This window comes from Lagenorhynchus albirostris, chromosome 15, assembly GCF_949774975.1.
Source record: "Lagenorhynchus albirostris chromosome 15, mLagAlb1.1, whole genome shotgun sequence".
In the NCBI taxonomy this organism is placed as follows: Eukaryota; Metazoa; Chordata; class Mammalia; order Artiodactyla; family Delphinidae; genus Lagenorhynchus; species Lagenorhynchus albirostris.
Window position 1 is genome coordinate 67,225,202 of NC_083109.1, and position 17,672 is coordinate 67,242,873.

Genomic DNA, 17,672 nt, shown 5'->3' on the forward strand with positions numbered 1-17,672 from the left:
AGAGACACCATGACCAAGTAGGATTTATTTCTGGAATGAAAAGGGGTTCAACATATGAAAATCAATCAATGTAATATGCCACATTAATAGAATGAAAGAAAACTACCACACGATCATCTCAATTAATTCAGAAAAAGCACTTGACAAAATTCATCATTCTTTCATGATAAAGACACTCAACAAACTAGGAAAAGAAGAAAACTTCCTCAACATGATAAAGGCCATATCTGAAAAGCTCACAGCTAACATCATACTCAATGGTGAAACACTGAAAGCTTTTCCCCTAAGATGAAGAAACAAGACAAGGATTCCCATTTTCACCACTTCTATTCAACAGAATATTGGAATTTCTAGCCAGAACTAGGCGAGAAAGGGGAAGGGTGAGAGAATAAATTAAGAGTTTGGGATTAGCAAATACAAACTACTATATATAAAATAGATAAACAACAAGGTCCTTCTGTATAGCACAGAGAATTATATTCAATATCTTTTAATAAACTACAATGGAAAAGAATATATATATATATGAATATATATAACTGAATCACTTTGCTGTACACCAGAAACTAACACAACATTGTATACCGACTATGCTTTATCTAAAAAAAAAAAAAGGTATCCTAACTGGAAAGGAAGATGTAAAATTATCTCTGTTTGCAGATAATATGATCTTATATGTAGAAAACTCTGAGGACTCACACACAAAAAAAAACTGTTAGAGCTAACAGATGAATTCAGCAAAGTGCAGGATACAATATCAACACACAAAAACCAGTTCCATTTCTATACACTAGCAATGAACAATCCAAAAAAGGAAATTAAGAAAACAGTTCCATGTATAACATCAAAAAGAATAAAATATTTAGGAATAATCATTTAACAAAGGAGGTGAAAAACCTGTACATTGAAAACTACAAAACTTAAGCAAAGGAAATTAACGACAACATAAATATTAAAAAAGACATTCCATGTTCATGGATTGGAAGACAATATTGTTACAATGACAATTCTACCCAAAACAATCTACAGATTTCAGTGCAATCCCTATAAAAATCCCATTTTCTGCAGAAAGAAAAGCCTATTCTGAAATTCATATAGAATCTCCAGGAACTCCAAAGACAAAACCATCTTGAAAAAGAAGAACAAATTGGAAGGACTCAAACTTCTGATTTCAAAACTTACTACACACTACAGTAATCAAAACAGTGTGGTGCTGAAACAAAGACAGGCATATAGATCAATGGAATAGAATAAAGAGCCCAGAAATAAACCCACACATATACAGTCAATTGATTTTTGACAGGGGCACCAAAAGCATTCAACAAAGAAAGAACAGTAGTCTTTTCAACAACAGTGCTGAGAAAACTAAATATCCACATGCAAAAGAATGAAGTTGTAACCTTACCTTACACCATACATCAATACAAGAGTTAACTCAAAATGGATGAAAGACCTATATATAAGAGCTAAAACTATAAAATTTTTAGTAAAAAACAAAGACGGAAAACTTCATGACATTAAATTTGGCAATGATTTCTTGGATATGATACCAAAAGCACAGACAACAGAAGAAGAAAAATAGACAAACTGGACTTCATCACAGTTATCAAGAGAGTGAAACAACCACCCACGGAATGAGAGAAAATACTTGCTAATCATATATCTGATAAAGGATTAATATCCAGAATATATAAAGAACTCCTACAACTCAGCATCAACAACAACAACAAAATCCAATTCAAAAATGAGGAAAGTATTTGGATAGACATTCTCCAAAGAAGATATACAAATAGGCAATAAGCCTATTGCTTGAAAAGATAGTCCAAGACATCAGTTAAGTCATTAATGACTAATGATCATTAGTCATTAAAGAAATGCAAATCAAAACCACAATAACACTTCACACACGCTAGGATGGCTATTATTTGAAAACAAAAATGGAAAATAACAAGTGCTGGCAAGGATGTGGAGAAACTGGAACCCTCATGCATTGCTGGTGGAAATGTACAATGGTGCAGCCACTGTGGAAAAGTTTGACAGTTTCTCAAAAAGTTAAACACAGAATTACTACATGACCCAAAAGAATTAAAAACAGGGACACACATAGATACTTGAATGCCTATGTTCATAGCATCATTATTCACAACAGCCAAAAAGCAGAAACAATGCAGTTGTCCATCAACAGATGAATGGATAAACAAAATGTAGTACATACGTATAAAGGAATATTATTCCGCCATCAAAAGAAATGAAATTCTGCAACATACTACAACACAGATGAATATTGAAAACACTATTCTAAATGACACAAACCAGACACAAAAGGATTTTGTGTATTGTACTGTGTAATTCTACTTATATGAGATACCTAGAATAGGCAAATTCATAGAGACAGAAAGTAGAACACTGGTTACCAGGGACTAGACGGGAGTGATTGCTTAATGCATACAGAGTTCCTGTTTGGGACGATGAAAAAGTTCTGGAAATGGACAGTGGTTGATGGTTGCACAACAGTGAAGGTACTTAATGCCACTGAGCTGTACTTAAAAGCAACTAAAAGGGTAAATTTTGTTATGTGTATTTTACCACAACAAAAAATTGGAAAAAATGACAACAGACAAATGAGCAGAGAATGAATATAAACTGACAATAACAAATTTAAATTATAAAATCCAACTCATTCCAAAAATGGTTTGTGAGCATCCAACATGCACCATTCACTGGGCTGGGTGAAGTTTATGATCAAACTAGCAGCGCTGTAATTTCTGTAATAAGAAGTCAAAAAGATGTCCATAAGCTTCTGATGCTCTGAGAACATGTTTGGAAACTTATCCTAAATAAATAACATGACAAAACAAAAAGCTATACACATGATTCATGTTCATTATAATAAAAAAGAGTATGGGGGAAATTGCCCAATAAAAGAGGACTGGAGGGCTTTCCTGGTGGCGCAGTGGTTGAGAGTCCTCCTGCCGATGCAGCGGACGCGGGTTCGTGCCCCGGTCTGGTAAGATGCCACATGCCGCGGAGCGGCTGGGCCCGTGAGCCATGGCTGCTGAGCCTGCGCGTCCGGAGCCTGTGCTCCGCAACAGGAGAGGCCACAACAGTGAGAGGCCCGCGTACCGCAAAAAAAAAAAAAAAAAAGAGGACTGGATGATTAAATTATCACTTAGCAATATGATACCATATGTATCATTAAACATTAAACAGTATTATGAGTACTATTTAGAAACATGGAAAAATGTTTTGTAAGTTGCATGAAAAAAATTATAATACAAAATGGCCTGGCCAGGATAATAGCAACTACGTAAAATATGTATGTATGTGGACAAGTACAAAAATGTAAACTGATGGCTCTTCAAGGTAATGTGTTCCGTACAGTGAGAGCATAAATGTTATCATCACACTGCCCTGAGTTCAAGTTGAAGCTCTGCCCCTGCAAATGTGTAAAGAACCAAACTAGATCAAATCAAAATAACAGATTTAGTGCTAGTTTATGTTGCTGGTTTGAAAGATATTTTTAAAAACTCAGAAGGGGAGTTTAATAACAAATAAAAATCTCTAGCCGAAACTCTAGCCTACACTACTGAATATTTTCCTCCATGAGTTACCATGGGACCTCAAATACAACATGCCTAAAGTGGAATTCAGCACCTCTGAAAAGTTTTATGCTGCCTCAGTTTCCCAAATGTAACCAGGCTCAAAAAGGCTAAGATATATTCTGTTCTCCCTGAACCCCCCAGTTCTGCCCCTGCCCTCTCTCATCATCACCTCCCCATCCTCAATGTCCCTGGCCTCTGAGTGATCATTCTTTGAAAAATAATAAAAGAAAAAGACAATGATACCACAAGCCTGTCTGAAATTCCTTGGTGCTGCCCTCACAAGATGCTATTCTCTGACATGGCACCCAAAGAACAAAGCCAGAGATCTAACCTCGCCCAAAGCATCACTCAGTGACCTCCTCCCCAACCCATCCACCACCCTGCCCTTCTGCTCCAACCACACTAGACCTTGAAATTTTCTGAATAAGCCAAGTTGTTTGAGGTTCTAAGCCTTTGCACTTGATGGGTTTTCTGCCCTGGAAAGGCCTTTCCCACCTCTCCCCTTATCCACCTAGAGGATTCCAACCAAATCCTTCCAGACTCCAGTCCCCCTCAACCCTCCCTTCCCTCCCTGGGGTCTACACAGCACTTCTATACATACCTCTATCACAGCACTCATCCTACCCTTCTGCAATTGTTTCTTAACCCCTGCCTTCCCTTCTAGACCCTGCATTCCTTAAGGGCATGGACCATCTCAGTCATCCTGGCACAGCTCAGTGCCTCCCAACACAGGACCAGCACAAAAATGTGCTCGATAAATCTGTAGGCTTAACGAATCATGACTACAATATATCAACCTGAATTTGATTCTTAATGGGTATACAGCATTTTTAAAAATTTATTTATCTATTTATTTATTTTATTTTTGGCTGCATAGGGTCTTCGTTGCTGTGAGCGGGCATTCTCTAGTTGCAGCAAGCGGGGGCTACTCTTCGTTGCGGTGCGCGGGCTTCTCATTGCAGTGGCTTCTCGTTGCGGAGCACGGGCTCTAGACGCGCGGGCTTCAGTAGTTGTGGCGCACGGGCTTAGTTGCTCCACAGCATGTGGGATCTTCCCAGACCAGGGCTCGAATCCGTGTCCCCTGCATTGGCAGGCAGATTCTTAACCACTGCACCACCAGGGAAGCCCCTCTTACTGGGTATAAACTGACGTTTCTGCAGCTCTACACTGTACTCAGGGCTAAGAGCAGGAAGTCAACCTAAATAAGCCAGGTTTCCTGACTCTGCTTTCCTGGTTTTCTGCCTATCTCTCTGCCCCTTTAACAAGTCCAAGAAGTCCCTCCCTCCTCCTATCCTCTTATTTTTAGTTTCCCCCAAGGGCTTGGCCTTGGGCTTCTGACTACACACTCAATGCTCCTGGATTCAATTATCACCTCTATGCAGCTGAATCCAAGTCTACACAGCTAGTTCTAAATCGCACCGTATTTCCAACTATTAAGACTCTCCTTAGATATCCTATGACCCCCAACCCCACATGTTCAAATTATCTTCATGATCTTCTCTGCCCTTAGTGCCCTTTTTGGACTGCTCCACCTCTGTCAGATATCCCCTTATTTTCTCCATCACCCAGGTCTGAAACCTCGGTGTTTCCTTTACTCTCCATCTCTTGGAGTCTCTTTAATGATGTCACGATGTCCTCCAAAATGTCTCTTGGATTCACCCTTTCCTCCTCCTTTTCCTCATGTCACACCTGTGACTGCCCTTTCCACGCACTTACTTTCTCCTCCATCTGAGTCGTTTTTGCTCACCATCAGAACCATTTTTCTAAAACATCTTTTTTCATCAAATCAGAGTCTGCGCAGCTCAAAAAGCCTCAATTGAATCACTACTGATTGCAGCCTCAAGGCTAAATTGTTGTGACAGACTTTCAAGGGCACCCATAATCTGTCCCCTCTCATCTCCTCAGCCATCTACATTTATTTGCCCTTCTCTCCACATCAGTGGTTCTCAACCAGGGGCAATATTGCCCCCCAGGGGACATGTGGCAATGTCTGGAGACAGTTTTGATTATCATGACTGGGGTGGGTGCAGGGGAGTACTACCAGCACCTAGTGGGTAGAGGACAGGGACACTGCTCAATATCCTAATACACCAGGACAGCCCCCCACAGCAAAGACTCATCTAGCCAATAATGCCAGGTATGTCAACAGTGCCAAGGCTGAAAAAAACTTCTGCAAATCAATTGCACACAGCAGACAGCCCAGTGGCCTCCCTGACCCTAGACAATGTGCCATGGCTGTGCCTTTGCTCTGAATATTTCCCCAACAATATGGAATGGCATCTCTCTTTCCCTTAACTATCCAAGCCTTATTTATCTTCAAATCCCATTCCAAGCAATATGTCACAGTTTTAAATACCACCTATAGACCAAGGAGTCCCATATCTTTATCTCTAGTCAGTCCCAATCTTCTGAACTCCAGACTTCCTTATCCAGCTGCCAACCAGATATCTCATGAGTGTCCTATTTAATACATCTGAAACTGAACTCCCGACCCCCCCAGAACTGCTGCTCCTCAAGTAAGTGCACAGCACCAGTAATCACTCTCTTGCTCAAAACAAACACCAGGGCGTTATTCTGGCTGCTCCCCTCTGCCTCAGTGCCTTCCCCAGAATCAATCCTTCAGCAAGTCCTGTCGAGTCTACCTCCAGATACATATCAAATCTATCCGCTTCTCCATCCCATCCACCACCTTCGCAAAACCTCCGAACTGGCCTCCCTGCTTCCAGTCTATAGTCACTATTCAGACTCAGAATGATCACTTCACATTTCAAGGAAATCATGCCAGAACTCTGCTTAAAACCTGCAACAGCTCCCCACTGCTCTTAGAACCAAATCTAAACCCCTAATCTTGGTCTACAAGGGGGTCCTACAGGACCCGCCTCTGCCTACCTGACCTCCTTTTCCAGCCTCATCTATCCCACACCCCTCCTAGCTCTCTAAGCCATGAAAAAGGCCTGTCAGACTTTCAAATGGACCCCCAGCCCTGTCCCCTGCAGAGCCTTTTGAATACATTTTATCACTCCTGCCTGGCCACACCCATCATTCTCTCTCATACACCTTATCTTTTCCTTCTTAGCTCTAATAATTTTAAATTTCACATTTACCAGTGTGTGTTTAACATCTGCCTCCCCTGTAACAATAAAAGTTCCAAGAAGGAATGGATCACGGGACCTGGCACCATTTTTTTACATTACCATACCTTTTGGTTTACCCCATATACCCAAGGACTAGCACAGCACGTGGCATAGAGTTACGAGCTCCATAAATTCATAAATTTGTAGAAGCTTAACTGCCAACAATGAATGAATGAATCTTCTACTTGCACTTCAGCTCACAATGATTTCACCCTTCTCTGAACTCCCACTGAACTTTCCCAGTCAATACAATTTTTTTTAAATTTCCCTATAAAACTGGTAAGTTCTCTGAGGGCAAGAACTTTGTCCTATAATCGTCATACTTAATCCTCTATTCCCAACCCTCTCCCCTAAACTAGTCCCTTTATACACAATAATTGCTCAGTAAATGTGGTTTAAGTCAGCAAACATGAAAGTCCATAATTGTCCTGTGTATTTTTATTCCCCAACTAGTCCTCTTCAATGCTTTTCTTGCACTTTCTCATGAGTCCCCTTTACCACCTGATAAGAAGCTGCACACATCAGGTGGACATGTCTGGAAAGAGAGACATACACGTTTAAGAAGAGTGGAGAATAGGCATACCTGGAGGAATAAAACTGACCTACGTGAAAGAAAATAAGTTTGAAAACTGAAGAATAGGGCAGTCACTTGAAAGAGGAAGCACGTGTCAGCAGCGAGGCCCTAGCATGCAGCATGGATGGGTCAGAGTCTTGTCCTACTCAGGCTTTTGCTGGGCAGTCTGGTGAGGTGCATCCACAGTGTAAATGCACGTTCCCTCTGACTCAGCAACGCCACAGCTAAGACCCACTCCTTAGAAAAGGAGACTTGATATATGTTGAAGGACTGGCTATAATGGTTAAAAATTTTATACAACCAAAACACCCATCAGTGGGCTTCTATACAACTGTTAAAAAGAATGAGGTGGACTTGGATGTATTAACAAAAAACAATGAAAGCTATGGCTACCCGTGATATATTTTCAAGTCCAGTATAGGGGCATAAGGGAAAGCAAGTTACAGAACTCTATGGAGAGTATAAGCCCATCAATGTAAAAGATGTGTTTATATATGCATTTAAATGGTCTGAAAGGATAATTTTTTAAGGAAGTCTTCCGAAAGTGCCTAAGTCTCAGGAGCAATAGCACATATATAAAGCTAGCTGCAGCTGACCTTATTTTCACCACGATTTAGCACCGCAAACTTAGAGGAAAAAAATGCTACATGTTTCAGCACGTCTACCCTCCCTGTTTATGTTTTATGTTGAGACCTGTCGCTTCAGTGGTTGTGCTAATAAGACGACCTCAGAACCAGGGCTCAGTGCGTGCATCGGCATGCAGGGGGTGGTCAGAACTCTGGTTCTGCTCCCTCAGCCTCTAGCCAGCAGGTGAACCTTAGTTTCCGCATCCAGAAAGGCTGAGGACCACTCACATTTCACCCACATCTCCTTCCAAGTCTAAAATTTGATGATTCTCTCACAGCCCTTCTTCAAAGATGTGGAACTTCACTAAAACAGAACTGACAGCATTTGACAGACAAGAGAACAGACCAGGAGGACACATACTTTCTATTTAATACCATCACAAATCTGAATGTGACCGCCACTATTTAATTTTTTTTTTTCCTATTTTTCAAATTAATTTGAGGGACACCCTAAAATCAGATCACTTCTTGGGAACCCCTGTGAAATGTCAACATACTAAACAGCTTCATACAAACGAGGAAAACTTTTATCATAGGTCTGCAACATAAAATCAGAGCTCCCCAGCATGAGTCCATGACAAAGTAAGGTGTGAAACTGAGCCAGCGGAAGCCCCTGGTTGCTAGCTTGTCTGCCACTACTCATTTACACACATATACTCCCTTTGTAACCCAAGAACTCTCACTAATAAATAAGCACCACCAGGCACCAAAGTTCAAGGAAAAACATGTGGGAGAGAAAATTTGATTCATCAATTACTTTTTGTTTTCCTGCAAATTTGAAAGGAGTCCCCACATTTCTTTTATCAGTAGATCACTCTGTTCTAGTTGTTCTTTGGAAGCACAGTTTGAAAACTGCTGCTATAAAACCCATCTTTGTTACTTGAAAGATGACCTTCCGTCTTTCACTTGCTGCAAAAGGGCACTGAGTACTAGAAATCAGAAAGCATCTGTACGAACCTGGAGCACCCAAGCTAGCATCCTGTTAAAGTTAGGACAATAGGCTTATTTCCTCTTACAACAGCATACTGAGCATTCAGGTTTCAAAATGATTTACTTACTGTCATAGTTTTACTAAGACAGTGATCCAAGGATCCTGCCAGTAAAGTCCAACCTTTACTCTAGTGCTGCAGCAAACACAGAGAAGAAAAAGCAACAAGATAACCATTAAAGGCTGGGAAAGTAAGGAAAACTTGCACTAAGGAAGTTCAAAACATTCCTCCAACAGTTTCTTAACCTCAGCACTACTGACATTTGGGGCTGGATTATCCTTTCTGAGGGATACTGTCCTGCATGTTGTATGACACTTAGCCCCAAACCTGGAGTCTCCCCACTAGTTGCCAGTAGCACCCCACCCCAGTTGTGACACCCAAGTATGTGTCTCCAGACATCACCAAATGTCCCCTGAAGTGAGGGGGTAGGGGAGGCAAAAGTGCCCTGGTTGACAACCGCTACTCTATCAGCAGGAGAAAAAGGACTGCACAAAAAAAGAAAAAGATACAAGTGGCAGCTAGAGAAGTTTCTTAAAGCTTATCAAGATTGGACCAGTCAACGTCTTTCATTCTGGAAAACGAAAATCCAACCATAACAACCATCTAGCTCATCCAAAACCAAAAATCCGTTTACCTGGCAAGCTCCTAAAGCTGCAATCAATGTGGTTAGAATCCGAATTGAAAATCTTACAAACAAAATTGTTAGGAACTCAAAGAAGTTTTAGGACGATAAAAGTACATGCAAAGACATACTAAGTGCTTTCTGAGACCTCAAGGCAAATTATCTCAACATGGCAAATTGGTTTTATCTCCTCTGCCAACCGGTAGTGGCTGTCTGGAGCCCAGAATTCTACAGGATTCTGAGGCTGAATGTGAGCTCAAGAAGAGCAGAGAAGAGTATCTGCCTCAAATATCAACATCACCAGCAGGTGAGGGGGGCGTGGTGACTGGTGAGCCCGCATCCTCTTGCCTGGTGCTTCAACTTCCTTTGTGCTTCACAGGCAGGCATGGTGTCTTCCCCACGCGAGAGAGTGCCTGGCACGTGGTAGGCGAAGCACCTTGGTGGGCTGCCTACAAGGCAATCCCCTTCTTTACTCATCTCTTCTATTAAGGCAGGAAAACCCAAACACCACCTTCCTGCCTCCACAGCAGCCAGGGTGGTCAAGCGACATGAGTATAGTTAATGAGATGTAAGTAGAAGCCTGTTGAGGGGGCTTCTGGAAGAACTTTTATTTCCCTAATGACTTCCTGGCTTGACTGGGTAGAAAACCCTGAGGTGACAAACATTAAGGACAAAAGGCCACTGATAGCTAAGGACAACAGAATGGAAACACAGAAATGGTCTGGGTCCTAGCTGGGCCCATAAAGCCACTGCACCACCTTAGAACCACCTACCTCCAGACTTCTTACAGGTGAGCTAATTCAACATCTTTATTGCTTAAGGCACCATCATTAGGGCTTCTTCTTTCTGGTGCTGAATGCATTCCTAACTGACTGAATAAATCTTCAACAGAGGGAGGTGAATGAATGAATGCAAAGTGAAATCTACTAACGGTTCAGAAGATTACATTTTTTAAAAACAAGGCCTCAGGGTAGGGGTGGTGGTGTGATGAATTGGGAGATTGGGATTGACATATATACACTAATATGTATCAAATGGATAACTAATAAGAACCTGCTGTATAAAAAAATAAATAAAATAAAATTCAGGGAAAAAAAGGCCTCTAAGAACCTGTTCAACTTTGCCAAAGCATGCTTTTCTAGAATTATTGACCCAATTCTGTTACAGCCTTTTAATTGATAAAAAAGTAAACACAATCTCTTAAAAAGCAATGGAAATGTCCACATACAAAAATGCTGTAGAAATTGATTTTCACATTTTGGAAAAGAATGGAAAACCAAACTTAAAACACTAGGCTGTGACCTTGAAAAGTCTGCAACTGCTGTGGCTACCTGCAGGCACGTATAGGCAAAAAGAAAAAGACCGATAGTAGCTGGCTGGCTGCCATTCCCTCCTACTTTCTTATTTTGAGATCTCTGACATGAATCTCTTTTTTTCCAGTCCCTATCCCAGTCAAGTATTTCCATTCAAATTTCCAAGATCAAACAACAACCATTTTTTTCTTTTTGAGAAAAACAGGGTAGAACATAAATAAATATAAATAACATGTAAGTAAAGTGTATTAAAAGGAGAGGAGTGGACCTTGGCAGTGTTGTTCCTCAGCAAAACAGAAGGTCCTCAACCAAGCTGATTCCCTTAGATAGCTGACCAATTTATATTTTAATCAAATCATTTACTCATACTTAAATAAGTGTATTTTAGAAAGAAACTTCATAGCACCAATGGAATGCCAGTACCATTTGCCATAAATAGAAGACAGGGCCTCCCCGGTGGTGCAGTGGTTAAGAATCCGCCTACCAATGCAAAGGGTTCGAGCCCTGGTCCGGGACGATCCTACATGCTGCGGAGCAATTAAGCCCATGAGCCACAACTACTGAGCCTGTGCTCTAGAGCCCGCACCTGCGAGCCACAACTACTGAGCCTGCGTGCCACAACTACTGAAGCCTGTGCAACTAGAGCCTGTGCTCCACAACAAGAGAAGCCCGCGCACCGCAACAAAGAGTAGCCCCTGCTCGCTGCAACTAGAGAGTAGCCCCTGCTCGCTACAACTAGAGAAAGCCCGCACACAGCAACGAAGACCCAACGCAGCCAAAAATAAATAAATAAATTTATTTTAGAAAAGACAAATGTAAAGACAAATCCAATGAAGACATAACCTTATTAAATTCTAGCTGTTACCTATTCAGATCTCTAAACTTGAAGCTTATTCTCTATTTAAAAAAAAAAAAAGGGGGGGCTTCCCTGGTGGCACAGTGGTTAAGAATCTGCCCACCAATGCAAGGGGCACGGGTTCCCACATGCCATGGAGCAACTAAGCCCGTGCGCCACAACTACGGAGCCTGCACTCAAGAGCCCACGAGCCACAACTACTGAGCCTGCGTGCCGCAACTACTGAAGCCTGTGCGCCTAGAGCCCATGCTCCACAACAAGAGAAGCCACTGCAATGGGAAGCCCGCGCACTGCAACAAAGAGTAGCCCCCGCTCGCCGCAACTAGAGAAAGCCCGCGCACAGCAGGGACAACGCAACACAGCCAAAAAATACATAAATAAAATAAATAAACAAATAAAAAAAAAAGGTGGGGGAGTGAGCAAGAGGTGTTAAAGACAAGCTAACCACCAAGCTGAGACTTTCTCTTGGGCATGATCAGGAGAGAAAGAGAACAGAAAAGGAATTAACTTTCTTATTGTGTGATTTCATTCTATTTAGTTCTATTTATATCCATTTCCCACCTAAAAGTATCCCTTATACAATCTCAAATCATCTTCCCCTTTTGCTTAGAGTAAGAGCCCGTTTCCTTAGTACTACAGCCTAAATTTATGATCCTACACCACCTGGCCCCAGCCCACCACTCACACTCCTCTCTCAGCTCTCACGCACTCACAAGGACCCAAGGCCACATCTAGCCCACTGCCTATTTCTATACGGCCTGTGAGCTACGAATGATTTGGAGAGATGAATGCTTGTAATCAATTTGACAACAGGGAACATTAATTTTGAACTCCAATTAAGTTAAACTTTGTACTCTCCAAAAAAGGAGTCCCATGCTTCTCATTAGTAGACCTGTATTACAAAATATTGTACTCAATTATTACAACATTTTTATTTTAGGCAATAATAAATGTGTAGAAATGTGTCTTTTCTTGTTATATACGTATCTACTTAATATCCTCGAGTTTGCATCTTGAACAGCAGAGCCTAAAACATTTGCTATGCAGCCCTTTACAGAAAGAGTTTGCCCATCCCGGAGCTACACTGCGGGTCAAGTACACCAGGCTCTTTCTCGTCTCAAGGTGTCCACACTTGCCTTACACCTGGGAACCGCTTTCCCCTGAACTCCTCAAGGCTGGCCCTCCCTGTGGTTACTCAAGTCTCAGAACATCACCTCCTCCGAGAAGTCACCCTAACCCATGTAACGTACCCTACCAGCACAACAGTCACATCACCAGGTTTTACTTCCTTCAAACCACTGTCTGGTACCACCTCTTCAACTTGTTAAAGTTTTTAATACTAAAAATAATAATGGCAGCAAATACTCATAGCACTGCACACAATGGAAGCATTTTACATACCAGGTTGAACGCCATAAAAATGCCAATCTGTAAGTCAGAACGGTCAACAGTGGGTAACTTCATAGGGTTCAACCCAACATATCAACTTGTTAGCAGCTCACAATCACCTATGAGGTAGGTACCAGATGAGGAAATTGTGGCACAGAGAGGTAGAGTAACCTGCCCGAGGTCACACCGCTAGTAAGTGGCAGAACAAGGATTTGAACCCAAGCTCAACACTCCCACCCCCAAGAATGTAAGTTCCAGGATGGCAGACGGTCTTGCCCATTGTCCCATCCCCCTTGCCCTGTGCCCATCAAAGGGCCCGCCGCGTAGCAAGCCCTTACAAATGCCCGATGCATGAATGAGTGAATGACTGTTCCTCGCAATCAGCGCCATCTGCCCGGACTCGAGGCCCGCTCCTCTTTCCTTAGGCAACCAGAGCATCAGTCCTCTGGCCGCGACGGAAGCGGAGAAGGAAGCTCTGGGCAGGCGGGTGCCCCAGGGGCTCACCTTGAAGTCGCGGCTGTGCTGCGGGGTGTACTCCAGGGTCCAGAGGGCCCGCACCAGGTGCGCCAGCTGCTCGGTGACCTCACCCTGGCCCTGCGCGCCGCGCCCCGCGGGCTGCTCGGGGTCAGGCGAGGGCTCGGGCCGCCCCGCCCGGTACTGGCCGAGCGCCAGGTACTCGGCGAAGAGCTCGGTGTTGCTGAGGCACTGAAGCGTGGCGTTCATGAAGCACGTGTTGCCGTGGTTCCGGAGCCCCGCCACCCCGGGCACCGGCTCCGCGGCGCAGGCGGGCGGCGCGGGCGAGGCGGGCGGCGGCGGGCACGGCGGCGGCGTGGGCGCGGCCGTGGGCCCGGGCGGGAAGCAGCTGCGGAGGCCGCCGCGGTCCGGGGCGGCGCCCTCGGAGCTAAGGTGCGAGAGCGTGGACAGCGTCTTGAGGACGCGGCTCATGAAGCTACCCACCGAGCGCGCCGACGAGGGCGAGGAGGGCGCGGCCGGCCCGGGGCCCCCAGCGCCGCCGCCGCCGCCCGCGCGGCCGCTCCGGAACAGCCGCTTGCTGAAGGAGCGCTTCTCCTTCCCGCCCGCTGCCGCCGCCGGCGGCCCGGGCGCCGTTACCTTGGACATGGCGGTGGCCGCTGACGCTCATCACCGCGTCCGCCCGCCCGGCCCGCGTCCCCGCCACGGCCGCCGCCGCATCCCGCCGCGCCGCGCCGCGCCTCACCGGGACGGGGGCCTCGATGCCCCGCACACCTCAGAGCGCCGCGGAGCTAGCAAGCGAGCCGCGGCCGGCGGGGCGGGCGGGAACGCGCGAGATCCGCCCAGCTGGGCCGCTCACGTGACCCGCCTCCCAGCTCCCCCGCCCCGCGCTGAAGCCGCCGCGGCCGCCATGTTGACTCCGGGAACGGAGCTGCCTCCCCAGCCAGACGCGATGACTGGCGGCTCCGGGCGCGGTACTGCTCCGTGAAGCCCGAGGGAGGCCATGTCTAGTGTGGTCAAGGTCCAGGCGCCGCGGGGTATCGCTGGGCTAGCGCTGGGCTAGCGCTGGGTAGTGGATGCCCCGGCGTAGGACTCCGTCTTGACCTATCTGATGGTGGAGGCCTTGGGAAAGTGCAGGAATCAGGACGCCCCCTTACCATACTGTGGAAGAGGTGATGGACATGGCCCTGACCGATCCTGGGCAAGCCAGCCCCGCCAGGCTCCCGAAGGACCCCGATGGTCTGCTTGCCCACTCGAACGCCATCGCAGAGCCTGGCACGTTTCGGCCAGGCTTGTCTTCCAGGCGGCACTTTGGGGTCGCGGTGAAACTATATTATCAGAATACCTTCCTTTTCAGACCCCCCTGAGCTCTACCATCATTCATTCATTCATTCAACAGTTACTGTTAGTGCCAAGCACGGTCCTAGACGCTGGGAGTAAGACAAAGTGTGAAACTAACAGTGTTTCTGCGTGCTCTCTTGTTAGTGGATGCTGGTAATAGCCGCCGTTACAAGCATTGCGTTAAGCATGCAATCTCTCCTTCAATCTTCCATTCAATTCCTTTGAGATTGGTAGACTCTTACCCATTTCAAACCCTAGTATGTTTCAAAGCCCCTAGACTTGCTTTCTAAACGAAAGGTCACAGACCCACAAATATCAGGTGGTCCTATCAGCGAATGAAGAATTCTGGTGTTTCAATCATACTATTATTACTTTAAGTGACTTAGTGTTGCGGAGAATATAAGGAATGGCAGGGACTCTGGCAAATTGCAAATCAACATCCTTCTAAAGGGGGTGGCTGCCACTCAGCTCCAGCCAATTGTTCCCATGCAGAAATGAGGGCTCAGATCATCTGATTTTTTAAGAGAAGGTGGAAATCCTATTTTTAAATGTTGGTTCAATTAAAAAAGAAGAAAATAGTGCAAAAAAGTACATCTTTGTGCTGCCAAATCCACTGGTTTATGACCTCCTCTCTGTAGATTCTCCTCTTTGCTAACCCTTCGCCTGAGTCCTGGTTACTGCAGAACGGAGAAATCAGGGAAAGGAGAGCCTTTCCTCTTTTCAAAACATAAATCCCACCTTACACCGTATTTCAAAGTAAATGGCTTTTGCCTCTGACCTCCCACCCCGTAGTAAGCAGGACCCTTATGCTGACACCCAGTGGATTCTTTGCACTAGTCCCCAAATCACCTTGCAGACGTGTTTAAATTTTTTCAAATATGAAATTGTGGCGGAGGAAGGGACAAGAAAAGGAAGAGCTTTTGGTGAAATTTCAAACAGTTTGACAACATTTTCAGCCATTATGCTGAAAGTTGGTTTGTTTTCTTGCTTGCTTGTTTCTAGTATATGGGAAGGTTCTTGGGGCTGTGGTCTCTGTAGATTTCAATCTGACTTGGGAGTTAGCCCCCAAGGTTTGCTTCCCGATGCTGCCTTTATTTATTTATTTATTTACTTGCTTATTTATTTATTTATTTTAGCACTTCTCCATTTTGGACTCATGTCCATAGCACCAGTCACACTTGCTCAAAATCCTCAAAAGACTGTCAGCTCTTAAGGCAGAGATTAGCTCTCTTTTGCCGACCATAGATGCCCAGCACTGACCATGGCTCTAATAAATGTTTGGTTGAATGAATAAACTGTCTTAGAAGGAAACTGAGCATAGCAACAGCTTTTCATCCCTCACGTCTTATGCCCTGAGCCTATCTACAATTTCAGCCTCAGCTATAAACTGTGTAAGCCATTGCTGTGTGGCAGCCACCCACCACACCCCCACACACCCCCGCCACTTCAAAAGCCTGCTGTTTCTTTGCTTTTCTGCTTGAGGACTCTCCCTAATGCCAGGGAACTCAGTAGGTGGAGTGGAATTAATAAGCCCCCTCCCCTAAGCAGGGGCAACCTTCAACCAGTGGGAAGTATCAGCAGGTGGAAAAACATCCCAGCCTCCTATCCTTTGGATGGACAACTGTGGGGTGCATCCAACAGAGTTCTTCACAGATTCTCCAGCAAGATTGAGCCCCAGTTGCCCTCCATAGTAACCAGTTCAATAATGCTCCCTTTTCTAGATTTCTTTACTTCCCTGTCTCAGTCTTCCTACTCCCTCAGTCCTGCTTCCAGGATCACCTCCCAAACAGACTATCTGCACCCAGGTCTTTGTCTCAGGCTCTGATCTAAGGGGAACCCAAACTGAGACATTGAGTCACTTTAATTAGAACTGGGGAATTCAAACCCAGGACAGATCTGGAATTGGTTGAGATGGGGTTTTCTTTTAGCTGCTGCAAACAATCCTTGGCCTTCTCCACCAATGTACCTTGTCCACGTGACTGTCCTGACAGCTGCTTTCCAGAACATCATTCCTTCCTTTACATGCATGCCTGGAAGACAGTGGGTATTAACAAGAGTTCTTTTTTTTAAATTTTAAAACGGAGAGTGGTCAAAGACCAGTGGAAATTTACCACCCTGCTCGTCTTCTTTATACTGGAGCCTTAGGCAAAATATGACCACATTGCCTGGGCCCTCCTTTCCATTTTCCTCGCTTGTCCGAGCCAGCTACTCAGCATCCCGTGGCTATCGTGTGCTTTGAAGAAATTAGGGCACCTTAGCACCACCACACAGCAGGGGCAAGCTATGGTTCACCACGCCCCTTTGAACATTGCCCCCTCCCCTAGCCCAGTACCACCTGGTTGTCACTCCCACCTTTTCCCACCAGCATGTAGCTGAAATCCAAAATGTAGTTGCTATAGTTCAGCAGTAATTGGAGGCTGGTTTCCTTGGTCACCAAAGTCCAGTAAAATACGGTTCCCTCTGATGTTACTCACATGGGAGTGTCCTCCAATCACTGCTTCTAGTCCAGCATTATGGATTGTCTTGTTCTTCCCCCACACCCTCAGGCAATTTGATCCAGACCCATGAGCCTTTGCTCAAGATATATTCTCTAGGCCAGACACCTTTCCCTGGGCACTCCCCATCCTTAGAGTCTTATAAGTGTCACCTGCTCCAGGAGGTGTCCCTTCCGCAGGCTCTCTTGGCACCTCTCAGTCATGACACTAATTTTACCATATTGGAAGTCAGCTTACAATCTGTCACTTGCCCTAGGGTA

At 44.9% G+C, this 17,672-nt stretch overlaps 1 protein-coding gene across 4 annotated transcripts in view; it reads right to left on the reverse strand.

Annotated features, from left to right (window-relative positions):
* Nucleotides 1–14,355, reverse strand: part of USP31 (ubiquitin specific peptidase 31) — a 119,945-nt gene extending 105,590 nt beyond the window's left edge. For all 4 annotated transcript variants that reach the window (XM_060125173.1, XM_060125174.1, XM_060125172.1 and 1 more), the window contains exon 1: nt 13,610–14,355. In XM_060125173.1, coding sequence (XP_059981156.1) covers nt 13,610–14,224 — 615 coding nt within the window. In that variant the 5' untranslated portion in view covers nt 14,225–14,355. The remainder of the gene's footprint in view (nt 1–13,609) is intronic.
* Between the last annotated feature and the right edge of the window lie 3,317 nt (nt 14,356–17,672).